The sequence below is a fragment of the Arachis stenosperma genome, chromosome 5 (assembly GCF_014773155.1).
Source record: "Arachis stenosperma cultivar V10309 chromosome 5, arast.V10309.gnm1.PFL2, whole genome shotgun sequence".
NCBI lineage: Eukaryota > Viridiplantae > Streptophyta > Magnoliopsida > Fabales > Fabaceae > Arachis > Arachis stenosperma.
Window position 1 is genome coordinate 98,226,843 of NC_080381.1, and position 12,318 is coordinate 98,239,160.

General features: G+C 37.1%; 1 protein-coding gene across 1 annotated transcript; it reads left to right on the top strand.

Annotated features, from left to right (window-relative positions):
- Window positions 1-2,259: 2,259 nt before the first annotated feature.
- Window positions 2,260-2,658, top strand: LOC130980992 (uncharacterized mitochondrial protein AtMg01250-like). Its single transcript, XM_057904635.1, has one exon. The coding sequence runs from the start codon at window positions 2,260-2,262 to the stop codon at window positions 2,656-2,658; it is 399 nt and encodes a 132-aa protein (XP_057760618.1).
- Window positions 2,659-12,318: the final 9,660 nt, after the last annotated feature.

Here is a 12,318-nt window from a genome sequence, read left to right on the forward strand (position 1 = left end):
ACCATGCATCGTGTATCAGGAATCCAAGAGATATTCACCCAATCTAAGGTAGAACGGAGGTGGTTGTCAGTCACACGTTCATAGGTGAGAATGATGATGAGTGTCACGGATCATCACATTCATCAAGTTGAAGAACAAGTGATATCTTGGACAAAGAACAAGCGGAATTGAATAGAAGAACAATAGTAATTGCATTAATACTCGAGGTACAGCAGAGCTCCACACCTTAATCTATGGTGTGTAGAAACTCCACCGTTGAAAATACATAAGAACAAGAGTGATCATTGGTTTCGGCCCCAGAGAGGGAACCAGAAGAACCAAGATAAAAATACAATAGTAAAAGGTCCTACTTATAGAAAACTAGTAGCCTAAGGTTTACAAAGATGAGTAAATGACATAAAAATCCACTTCCGGGCCCACTTGGTTTGTGCTTGGGCTGAGCAATGAAGCATTTTCGTGTAGAGACTCTTCTTGGAGTTAAACGCCAGCTTTTATGCCAGTTTGGGCGTTTAACTCCCATTTTGGTGCCAGTTCCGGCGTTTAACGCTGGAATTTCTGAAGGTGACTTTGAACGCCGGTTTGGGCCATCAAATCTTGGGCAAAGTATGGACTATTATATATTGCTGGAAAGCCCAGGATGTCTACTTTCCAACGCCGTTGAGAGCGCGCCAATTGGGCTTCTGTAGCTCCAGAAAATCCACTTCGAGTGCAGGGAGGTCAGAATCCAACAGCATCTGCAGTCCTTTTCAGTCTCTGAATCAGATTTTTGCTCAGGTCCCTCAATTTCAGCCAGAAAATACCTGAAATCACAGAAAAACACACAAACTCATAGTAAAGTCCAGAAAAGTAAATTTTAACTAAAAACTAATAAAAATATACTAAAAACTAACTAAATCATACTAAAAACATACTAAAAACAATGCCAAAAAGCGTATAAATTATCCGCTCATCACTTATCTTTTAGGAAGAATAAGATAGCTAATAATAATAATTCAAATCCTAATAAAAAACAATTCAAATCAAATCCTATCTTATAGAATCTTCCACAATCTTAACCAAAATTACATCTTTGAGGGGAGAGTGGGCTTGCTTGGCGTGTAATTTGGGATCTTGAGCTTGTCACTTTAGGTCTTGGGCATGCCACTTGCTGTTTGGGTGTGTAACGCAACCCTTGGCCCTCTTCAAAGGCATCACACGCTAGTTTTGGGCATGACACACCATGCATTATTATTCTTGGAGCGTTGTTTTGCGAGCTGAAAAGATGAGGGTCATGCGCGGCTCAAACTAAATATCCACTATAGACATATGCATATCGCTTGGAAGCTCTAGATGTTAGCTTTTTAACGCCATTGGAACTGCCTCATTTGACTTCTCTAGCTCAGGTTATGATCACTTGAGTATAAAGAAATCTAGATTGACAACATTTATAAATTTACTTCCTAGGGGTTTGGCTTCTTCTAGGACGTGGCATGCTTAGCTTCTCTTCCTCCAGTGCATGGCACGTCCTGCTCCAGGTGTTGCTCGCCCCCTGCTTCTTGTTCTTGGGGGTGGCATTCCTCTGCTTGTTCCCCTCAGGGCTTGGCACGCCAGCTTGCATTTCTTCTAGTGTCGTTGCACGCCACTTTCTTCCTCTAGGGTGCGTTACACGCTTCTTATTTTGCATGAATTGCATGGCTTGATCCTTACGTGCTTGGCTTTTGACTTTTGATGCAATGCTTGCCCTTTTGAACAAGCTTTTTTTGCTACTTGATTTCTCTTTCTTTTAACTATGTTTCATTGAAAATACTTAACAAATACCTTAGTAGTAAAAGATATTTAAAAATATTGAGATTAGAAGATAAAACTATAATTAAACGTAGAAAAAAACAAGAAATTAAGACCAAAAAACTTACTAAAGATGCGAACGCATCAATTTAAAAAAAATAGAAAGCTCTTCTTTATTTTTTTTTTACTTTTTGTTAGACAACTATTCTAGCTAATTAGAGTTTAGAAGTTCAGCCACTTTTTTATTTATTTTCCTTGTTGGGGAAATTTTTTTAATAAATATATTACATTAAAAGTATAAGTCATTCTAAAATCACCAACCTACACTAACGATTAAAGTGGTTGGACTAATTTTGTTGATTTTAATTTGTTATGTAACAAATTAATTAGGTATCTTGGTGTAATACAAAGAAGAAAGCGGTGATTATTAAATTAGACTTTCAGAAAGCGTATGATCGGGTAAAATGGAGCTTCGTGGATATTGTACTACAAAAGATGGGATTTGGTTGGAGGTGGAGGGAATGGGTGACGGAGTGTGTTAGTACCGCCTCGATGTTGATTTTGATAAATGGTTCACCAACTAAACCATTTAAGATGGAGAAGGGTTTGAGACAAGGTGACCTACTGTCTCTATTTTTGTTTGTTCTTATTGTTGATGTCCTGCATAGGATGGTAGGGGAGGCAGTCAGAAATAGACGTATTTTGCCTTTGCTGGTTGGCAAGGATAATATAGAGTTATCACATCTTCAGTTTGCATATGACACTATATTATTTTGCCTGCCGGAGGAGAAGACCATCAGAAACTATGCCAGTTTGCTGAGGTACTTTGAGATGATGTCAGGGTTAAGTATAAACTTCGATAAGTCCAGTCTGATTCCAATCAACTACGAATAGCCATGGACACACAATATGTGTAATTTATTAGGGTGTAAGAAGGTGAACCTTCCAGTCAGATATCTTGGCATCTCCTTGGGAGCGAACCCCAGGTGGGTCAGCACGTAAAAATCAATAATTGATAAGGTCAAAGAGAAGCTTAGTCTATGGAAGGCAAAAGTCCTTAACAAAGCGGGTAAGTTAGTCCTAATTAAGTTTGTGTTGATTAGCTTGCCGGTGTACTATTTGAGTCTATATAAGATGCCAAAGGCAGTGGCAGAAAAGTTAATTTTGTTGCAGAGAAAATTTCTTTGGAGTAAGGAGGAAGGCAGGCATGGCGTGGCACTTGTCAAGTGGGAAGTGGTTCAGGCTCCTAAAAAGTTACGAGGATTAGGAGTGGGTGATGTCATGGTGAAGAACACAGCTCTCCTTTTCAAGTGGTGGTGGCGATTCTCAAAAGAGGAGTGTCCATTATGGAAGAAGGTTGTATGCTCTTGTCATAACTTGAAGCCTAATGTGATGTTGTCAGCTCAGACATTGCCTAGTAGAAGAGGTCCATGGAAAGATATCTGTCAATTGCAGTTCAAAGACCATAATGTGAGATATAAGATGATTGCTGGGTTGTCTATGAAGGTGGGTGATGGAAGGAGGACTCGGTTCTGGAGAGATGTTTGGCTATAAAGTGGGTCGCTTAAGATGACGTTTCCGAGACTTTTGTCTATTTCAAACCAAACATGATCTATTATAGGGGATTGTGGGTTTAGGGATGGGTTAAAGTGGATTTGAAACTTCTAGTGGAGACGAGAATTATACCAATGGGAGTTGGAACTAGTGGATCAATTGCATGAGACTTTAAGACCTGTAAAGATAGCATGTGATACGCAAGATAGAGTTGTATGGAAGTTTGACAAAGTATTTTTTCAACTAACTCCTTTGTGCAGGTGTTGCAGTCAAAAACACTATCAGAAGATATTACTAGCTACAGTTTCACCAGAGCCATATGGAAAGGTTTGGTTCCGCCACGAGTAGAGTTATTTATCTGGTTTGCTTTGACAGGAAGAATAAATACTAAAGAAAGATTGCATAGACTGGGCATTCTTAGCCATGGTGATAACATCTGTGTGTTGTGTAAAAAGATGTGGAACATATTTATCACTTGTTTCTTGGTTGTGAGTTTACCTAGCAGGTATGGTGTGAATGACTCTCTGAATTTGGGAGGCTGTGATCTGTTCCGGTTTCACTGAAAGAACACTTTGAGAGTTGGACAGATGTAATTAGCAAGAAAGAGGAGCGCAACAAATGGTTCATATATTTTTTGCAGTTATATGGAATGTTTGGCTTTAGAGGAAAGAGCGGATATTTAATAACAAGGAAGCCGGTGTACAAGACGTATTTCACAAATCTTTAACAAATTATGAAAAATGGAGTAGTGCGGATCCCTTTTGTTGTTGATGGCAATTCCAAAGATAACAATAGGGATCGTGTTCAGGTTGGTTTTTGTTACTTTTATTGTCTGAGTACCTTTATTTTCTGTCACTCCACTTTAATTGTGTTGAGCTCGTTTGTTCAAAAAAAAAAAACAAAGAAGACCTAAATACGTTACTTAATTGAATATGAATATCACAATCATCATATAGATCATTTTATCTCCGTTGTCATTTACTTTTATTTAATTTTTAAAATATAGATTTGGATTTTTTAATTTTTAGATTTTATTTTAGAGGATAGAATATTATCTATAATCAAGTTACTATTTATTTCATAAATAAAAAAATATAAAAAAAATTAAAAATAAAAAATTATATTTTATTTCTTCAAATAAAAATTCAAAATTTAAAAAATTTAAATTCTTAAAATATAGATAATGAAATAGGCTAAAAGGCGCTAGCTATTAATTACGAATATTGCAATTATTACGAATATTGCAATTATTATCCCCGTTGGCATTTATTTTTAGTTCATTTCCAAAATACATATGATCTAATATGCCCAAAGCCTCTTGGTGGGATTTTACATTTGGTATTATATTATTTTTCTGGGCTGTATAATTTTATAAAACAATTTTTTTTTTGTTTGGTTTTGATCTATGCCCTGTAAGACACACATCGGAAAACCAGCTTTTGTGCCTGTTTTTCCAATATTGCCACCGCCATAAAAGAGTGAAAGTGACCGTCTTTTATAGCGCCTTAATCACATGTTTACTCCTCCTCTTGGAATCTTCATTGTCACATGTCGGCAAATCACCCGCTGGTAAACTTCTAGCCATCGTTAGTTACTCAAAATCTTGGCCACTAGAGAACTTTCTTAAATAATGTGTGTTTTGTCGATGTTTAGTAAATTAATGGTGATTCGATATCTAATGGTTTGGGAGTGAAACCTATTCTTCTATACGAGTACCAGTTTTTTAGAAGTGCATCAAAACATCTTCGATTAGACAAATGTTAAAAAAAAATAAAGAGAAGTTATAAATTAATAAATAAAATTTAGAAATTAAAGTTTTCGAAAACTAAATACGTGGTAAATGAAATGGTTTGCATCAAAATTAAAAGAAAACAATAAAAGTGTCTTTAATTAAATCAAAGGACTTTAGCATAAATGATAAAGTGCAAAATGGTAAATTAAACAAAGAAAGTGAAGAAAATTGAGTAAATAAGATTAATTGAAATGTGAAATGTACAGAAAAATAAATTGAAAGAAAGAAGAAAGTGGAAGGAATCCTACAGAAAATGTAACTCAAATGCAAACTCAGGAATTTCCTGGGATATGAGAGTGCTAGAGTATTTTTTCTGAGTAAAAGTTCAAACCCTTATTCCCTAACATTTTCTAGTATCTATAGGCTATCTTACATAACGGTCAATTAAACCACCATTAATTACAATTAAATAAAAGTTACGAACTTTAAATACAATCCCTCTTGGTAACTGTTTCCGTTGCGTGATTGTAGATATTCCCCATGTTTTCCTCGTGTGATGAAAGCCACTAACCTTCCCACTTCCACAACTATTCGACCAGCTCTTCGAAGGCTTTACCCGATTTTCCGAATCGAATCTCCTACTTGATTTAGCTTCGCTCGATCAACAAGACGATCGAAACCCAAATCGACGCTAATTACTTTCGACCTCATACTTGTGTGCATGTCTTCTCGAGAAACCATACTTTACTCATTTCGATTCAACTCACTCTCGATCGAAAATATTTTCGATCAATAAATTGCCCCCTTGGATTAATGTGATTGCCTTCGATAACTTTATCGAAGAATAAAGCATTTAATCCAAAAGACGTCAGTTTTCAAATCAACAATAATTGTCATTAAAATTACCCATTACTACTGATCTACTTGACACATTTCCCGAGACTTGCGCTTTCTCTCTCCATTACTTCATCTTCTTCTCGAAGTTACCTTTATTCGTATTCCTCCCACAGTAACAGCTACAATAATACTTTAAATTCATCACTCTCTCCCTTGTTCGAACTTCTCGAACTTCGTTATTTTCTAAAATTTCCTTGTACCAAAAATTTCTTCATAGAAACCCTCAACCTTCATTCTTACTTCCTCTCCTAAAAAAATGGCAGGTTCTTTTTTTAGGCTGCCACCCAAGACAAGGGTAAAGGCCCCATGACAGCACCACCAGCCCTTCGCATCCTCAATCAAGTCAATGATGAAATCATCGATGATCCTCATTTGTAAACTACTGATACCAGAATTCGAGTCACCTTCACAATCGGTGCCGACACACATTGCTTTCTTGGACCAATTGAATCCCTTGAAAGGGCAAATAAAAAACTTTCCTTTTTTCCAAGCGCTGAAGGAGAAGATTTATTGATAAACCAAGCCTTCAACATCTCTCATTTTATCAATCAAAAGTCCTTCAGGAACAACCCAAAGATTAATCCTCGGGGATACGATTTTACAGCTTGGTATCGTCGTCTTGAACTTACCAAAAATGCTGATTGGCGAGCTTTAGGAATTCATGAACTATTAAGGCTCTCTCACTTCTCACTTATCACATACCCTTGGATGATGGGGTTGTGACTTGTTTTTGTAACAAAACAACCAACAACCTTCACCTTCCTTGGGGAATGGTTGGAATGTCTCTCCTTGATGTAGCCACTATTACAGGGCTTCCAATCAATTCTCCAGGCGTCAATACAACGTTGTTCTGACCAGGTCTTATAATGACTTCATTGCCCACAATATGGGCGCAGAAGGTACAAAAATCACTGAAAATGAACATGTAGCCTTCTTGTTTTACTGGTTAAATGCAATTTTGTTCTGCTCTCAAAGCGTACAAATGTGAAAACTCTACCTTCCCTTGGTTGTTCTCATTCACGAAGGAAAAGTTCTCAATTTTGCAAAGCTTCTTCTAGGACACATTTTTGAAGAGCTTAGACAATTTGTTTGTGACCTTCAAGATAATAAAATAATTAGTGCAGGAGGCCCTCTATGGCTTCTTCAATTATGGCTCAATGCCATTTTTGAAAATTTTATGACAAAACCTGAGAGTGGGAACACTAACAAGCAATACATTGCAGTTTTTGACTGTCCAAAATCAAACTCAATTTTCTGGATGCCCAATCAGATGAAGACAAATTCTGGGCTGTTTTTTCTGTCTTCCACTCCTGCAATGATTTCGAAAATGATCAACTCAATTTTACCCCATTTTTGTGCCCCAATCGTGGCCCTGCTTGGCTAGATCGTTTACTCTTTCCCGATATTAATGAAGAAAGTGAACTTACAAATCAAAGCTGGGCGAACTTACTGGTTGTTCAAGTAATTCCATTAGGATTGCCTTCAAACAAAAAGGAAAGGATCAAAATCACTCTATATGCCCCTTGATGAGTGGATAATTTATACGCTTTTTTGCATTGTTTTTAGAATATTTTTAGTATGTTTTAGTTAGTTTTTATTATATTTTTATTAGTTTTTAGTTAAAATTCACTTTTTTGGACTTTACTATGAGTTTGTGTATTTTTCTGTGATTTCAGGTATTTTCTGGCTGAAATTGAGGGACCTGAGCAAAAATCTGATTCAGAGGCTGAAAAGGACTGCAGATGTTGTTGGATTCTGACCTCCCTGCACTCGAAGTGGATTTTCTGGAGCTACAGAAGCCCAATTGGCGCGCTCTCAATTGCTTTGGAAAGTAGACATCTTGGGCTTTCCAGCAATGTTTAATAGTCCATACTTTGCCCGAGATTTGATGGTTCAAACAGGCATTTCAATTCAGCACAAAACTGCCCGGCGGTAAACGCCGGAACTGGCACAAGAATGGGATTTAAACGCCCAAACTGGCACAAAAGCTGGTGTTTAACTCCAAGAAAAGTCTCTACACATGAAAGCTTCAATGCTCAGCCCAAGCACACACCAAGTGGGCCCAGAAGTGGATTTTTATGTCATTTACTCATCTTTGTAAACCCTAAGCTACTAGTTCTCTACAAATAGGACCTTTTGCTATTGTATTTTCATCTTTGGATCACTTTAGATCTTTTGATCATCTTTGGACGTCTAGTTCTTAGATTATGGGGGCTGGCCTCACGGCCATGCCTGAACCTTGTTCTTATGTATTTTCAACGGTGGAGTTTCTACACACCATAGATTAAGGTGTGGAGCTCTGCTGTACCTCGAGTATTAATGCAATTACTATTGTTCTTCTATTCAATTCAGCTTGTTCTTGTTCTAAGATATCACTTGTTCCTCAACTTGATGAATGTGATGATCCGTGACACTCATCATCATTCTCATCTATCAACGTGTGCCTGACAACCACCTCCGTTCTACCTTAGATTGAGTGGATATCTCTTGGATCCCTTAATCAGAATCTTCGTGGTATAAGCTAGAATTGATGGCGGCATTCAAGAGAATTCAGAAGGTCTAAACCTTGTCTGTGGTATTCTGAGTAGGATTCAAGGATTGAATGACTGTGACGAGCTTCAAACTCCTGAAGGCTGGGCATTAGTGACAGATGCAAAAGAATCATTGGATTTTATTCCAACCTGATTGAGAACGGACAGATGATTAGCCGTGCTGTGACAGAGCGCGTTGAACATTTTCACTGAGAGGATGGGACTGTAGCCATTGACAACGGTGATGCCCAACATACAGCTTGCCATGGAAAGGAGTAAGAAGGATTGGATGAAGACAGTAAGAAAGCAGAGAGACGGAAGGGACAAAGCATCTCCATACGCTTATCTGAAATTCTCACCAATGAATTACATAAGTATATCTATCTTTATTTTATGTTTTATTCATTAATCTTCCATAACCATTTGAATCCGCCTGACTGAGAATTACAAGATGACTATAGCTTGCTTCATACCAACAATCTCCGTGGGATCGACCCTTACTCGCGTAAGGTTTATTACTTGGAAGACCCAGTGCACTTGGTGGTTAGTTGTGCGAAGTTGTGATAAAGAGTTGAGATTGTAATTGAGCGTACCATGTTGATGGCGCCATTGATGATCACAATTTCGTGCACCAAGTTTTTGGCGCCGTTGCCGGGGATTGTTTGAGTTTGGACAACTGACGGTTCATCTTGTTGCTTAGATTAGCTACTTTTCTTCAGAATTTTTAAGAATGAATTCTTGAGTTTCAAGGTGATGTTTTTATCATCACCAAAGCTGATTGATTCTCATCAATTTAGCTCTTGAATGTAATGTCCTGCTGAAGCTTGGCTAGCCATGTCTAATTTCTTTAGAATGAAGCTTTAGACTAACATTGCATGATTCTTGGAATTCTTGTTAAAAATTTTGAATCTCTTTATTTTCTTCTCCATATAATTTTCGAAAAATCCAAAAAAATTACAAAATTTTAAAATCAAAAATATTTTTATGTTTCTTGTTTGGGTCTAGTGTCTCATTTTAAGTTTGGTGTCAATTGCATGCATTTTTCGAATTCAATCATGTGTCTTCATTGATCTTCAAGTTGTTCTTGATGATTTCCTTACTCTGATCTTTAAATTCTCTTATCGTGAGTGTTTTGTTGTTTCTCATATGCATTCTCAATTTGTCAGGTCAATGGTATACAAACTTTTAAGTTTGGTGTCTTGCATGCATTTTTTATTTGATTTTAGTTGCATTTTGATTATTCCTCATCATTAAAAATTCAAAAAAAAAATTTTTAATTTGTGTCTTTTCAAGTTAATAATACAGAGAATTGAAGATTCAGAACATACAGCAGAGGAATTACGCAGAAAAAGCTGGGCGTTCAAAACGCCCAATGAAGAAGGAAAACTGGCGTTTAAACGCCAGCCAGGGTACCTGGCTGGGCGTTTAACGCCCAAAAGGGTAGCATTTTGGACGTTAAACGCTAGAATGTATACCATTCTGGGCGTTTAACGCCAGGATGGCACAAGAGGGAAGATTTTGTTTTTAATTCAAATTTTTTTTCAAGTTTTCATAATTTTTCAAAATCAAATCTTTTTCAAATCATATCTTTTCAATCATATATTTTCAAAATCAATTTCTTTCCATTTTCAAAAATACTTGCTAACAATTAATGATTTGATCCAACATTTCAAGTATGTTGCCTTTTCTGTTGAGAAAGGTTTAATGTCTGAATCATATCTTTTAAATTTCTTGTTAGCCAAGTCATTAATTTTCAAAATCAAATCTTTTTAAATTATTTTTCAAATCATATCTTCTCAATCATATCTCTTTAAAACTATATCTTTTCAATCATATCTTTTTATCACATTTTTTTAAATTAATTTTTCAATCATATCTTTTTTATTTCTAATTTCAAAATCTTTTTCAATTTCACTTAATTTCTTTCCCAATCTTAGTTTTCGAAAATCAATTACCATTTTTCAAAATTTCTTTTAATTAATTCACTTTAATTTTCAAAAATTTCTTCCCCTCTTCTCACATCCTTCTATTTATGGACTAACACTCCTCCTCAATGCACAATTCGAACTCTATCTCTCTTGATAAGTTCGAATTCTTCTACCTCCTTCTTCTATTCTTCTTTTCCTCTAACACCTCAAGAAATCTTTATACTGTGACATAGAGGATTCCATATTTTCTTGTTATCTTCTCTTTCATATGAGTAGGAGCAAAGACAAAAGCATTCTTGTTGAGGCTGACCCTGAACCTGAAAGGACCTTGAAGCAAAAGCTAAGAGAAGCTAAAGCACAATTCTCTGTAGAGAACCTAACAGAAATCTTCAAACAAGAAGAAGACATGGCAGCCGAACACAACAATAATGCCAACAATGCAAGGAAGGTGCTTGGTGACTTTACTGCACCTACTCCCGACTTCTATGGGAGAAGCATCTTTATCTCTGCCATTGGAGCAAACAACTTTGAGCTTAAGCCTCAATTAGTTTCTCTAATGCAACAGAATTGCAAGTTCCATGGACTTCCATTGGAAGATCCTCATCAGTTTTTAGCTGAATTCTTGCAAATCTGTGACACTGTCAAGACCAATGGGGTTGACCCTGAGGTCTAAAAACTTATGCTATTCCCTTTTGCTATAAGAGACAAAGCTAGGATATGGTTGGACTCACAACCTAAAAAGGCTCTTGGGAAAAGCTAGTCAATGCCTTCTTGGCAAAGTTCTTTCCACCTCAAAAATTGAGTAAGCTTAGAGTGGAAGTCCAAACCATCAGACAGAAGGAAGGTGAATCCCTCTATGAAGCTTGGAAAAGATACAAACAATTGATCAGAAGGTGTCCTTCTGACATGCTTTCTGAATGGAGCATCATAGGCATCTTCTATGATGATCTGTCTGAACTGTCCAAGATGTCATTGGATAGCTCTGCTGGAGGATCTCTTCATCTGAAGAAGATGCCTGCAGAAGCTCAAGAACTCATTGAAATGGTTGCAAATAACCAATTCATGTACACTTCTGAAAGGAATCCTGTGAACAATGGGACGAAACAGAAGAAAGCAGTTCTTGAGATTGATACTTTGAATGCCATATTGGCTCAGAACAAAATATTGACTCAGCAAGTCAATATGATTTCTCAAAGTCTGTCTGGAATGCAAGCTGCACCAGGCAGTACTAAGGACGCTTCATCTGAAGAAGAAGCTTATGATCCTGAGAACCCATCAATGGAAGAGGTGAATTACATGGGAGAACCCTATGGAAACACCTATAATCCTTCATGGAGAAATCATCCAAATCTCTCATGGAAGGATCAAAGAGACCTCAACAAGGTTTCAACAATAATAATGGTGGAAGAAACAGGTTTGGCAATGGCAAGCCTTTTCCATCATCTTCTCAGTAACAAACAGAGAATTCTAAGTAGAGCCACTCTGACTTAGCAACCATGGTCTCTGATCTAATCAAAACCACTCAAAGTTTCATAACTGAAACAAGATCCTCCATTAGAAACTTGGAGGCACAAGTGGGTCAGCTGAGTAAGAAAGTTACTGAACTCCCTCCTAGTACTCTTCTAAGCAATACAGAAGAGAATCCAAAAGGAGAGTGCAAGGCCATCAACATGGCCGAAATTGGAGAGGAGGAAGAGGCAGTGATCGCCACTGAGGAAGACCTCAATAGACGTCCACTGGCCTCCAATGAGTTCCCTAATGAGGAACCATGGGAATCTGAGGCTCACACTGAGACCATAAAGATTCCATTGGATTTACTTCTGCCATTCATGAGCTCTGATGAGTATTCTTCCTCTGAAGAGGACGAAGATGTCACTGAAGAGCAAGTTGCTAAGTACCTTGGAGCAATCAT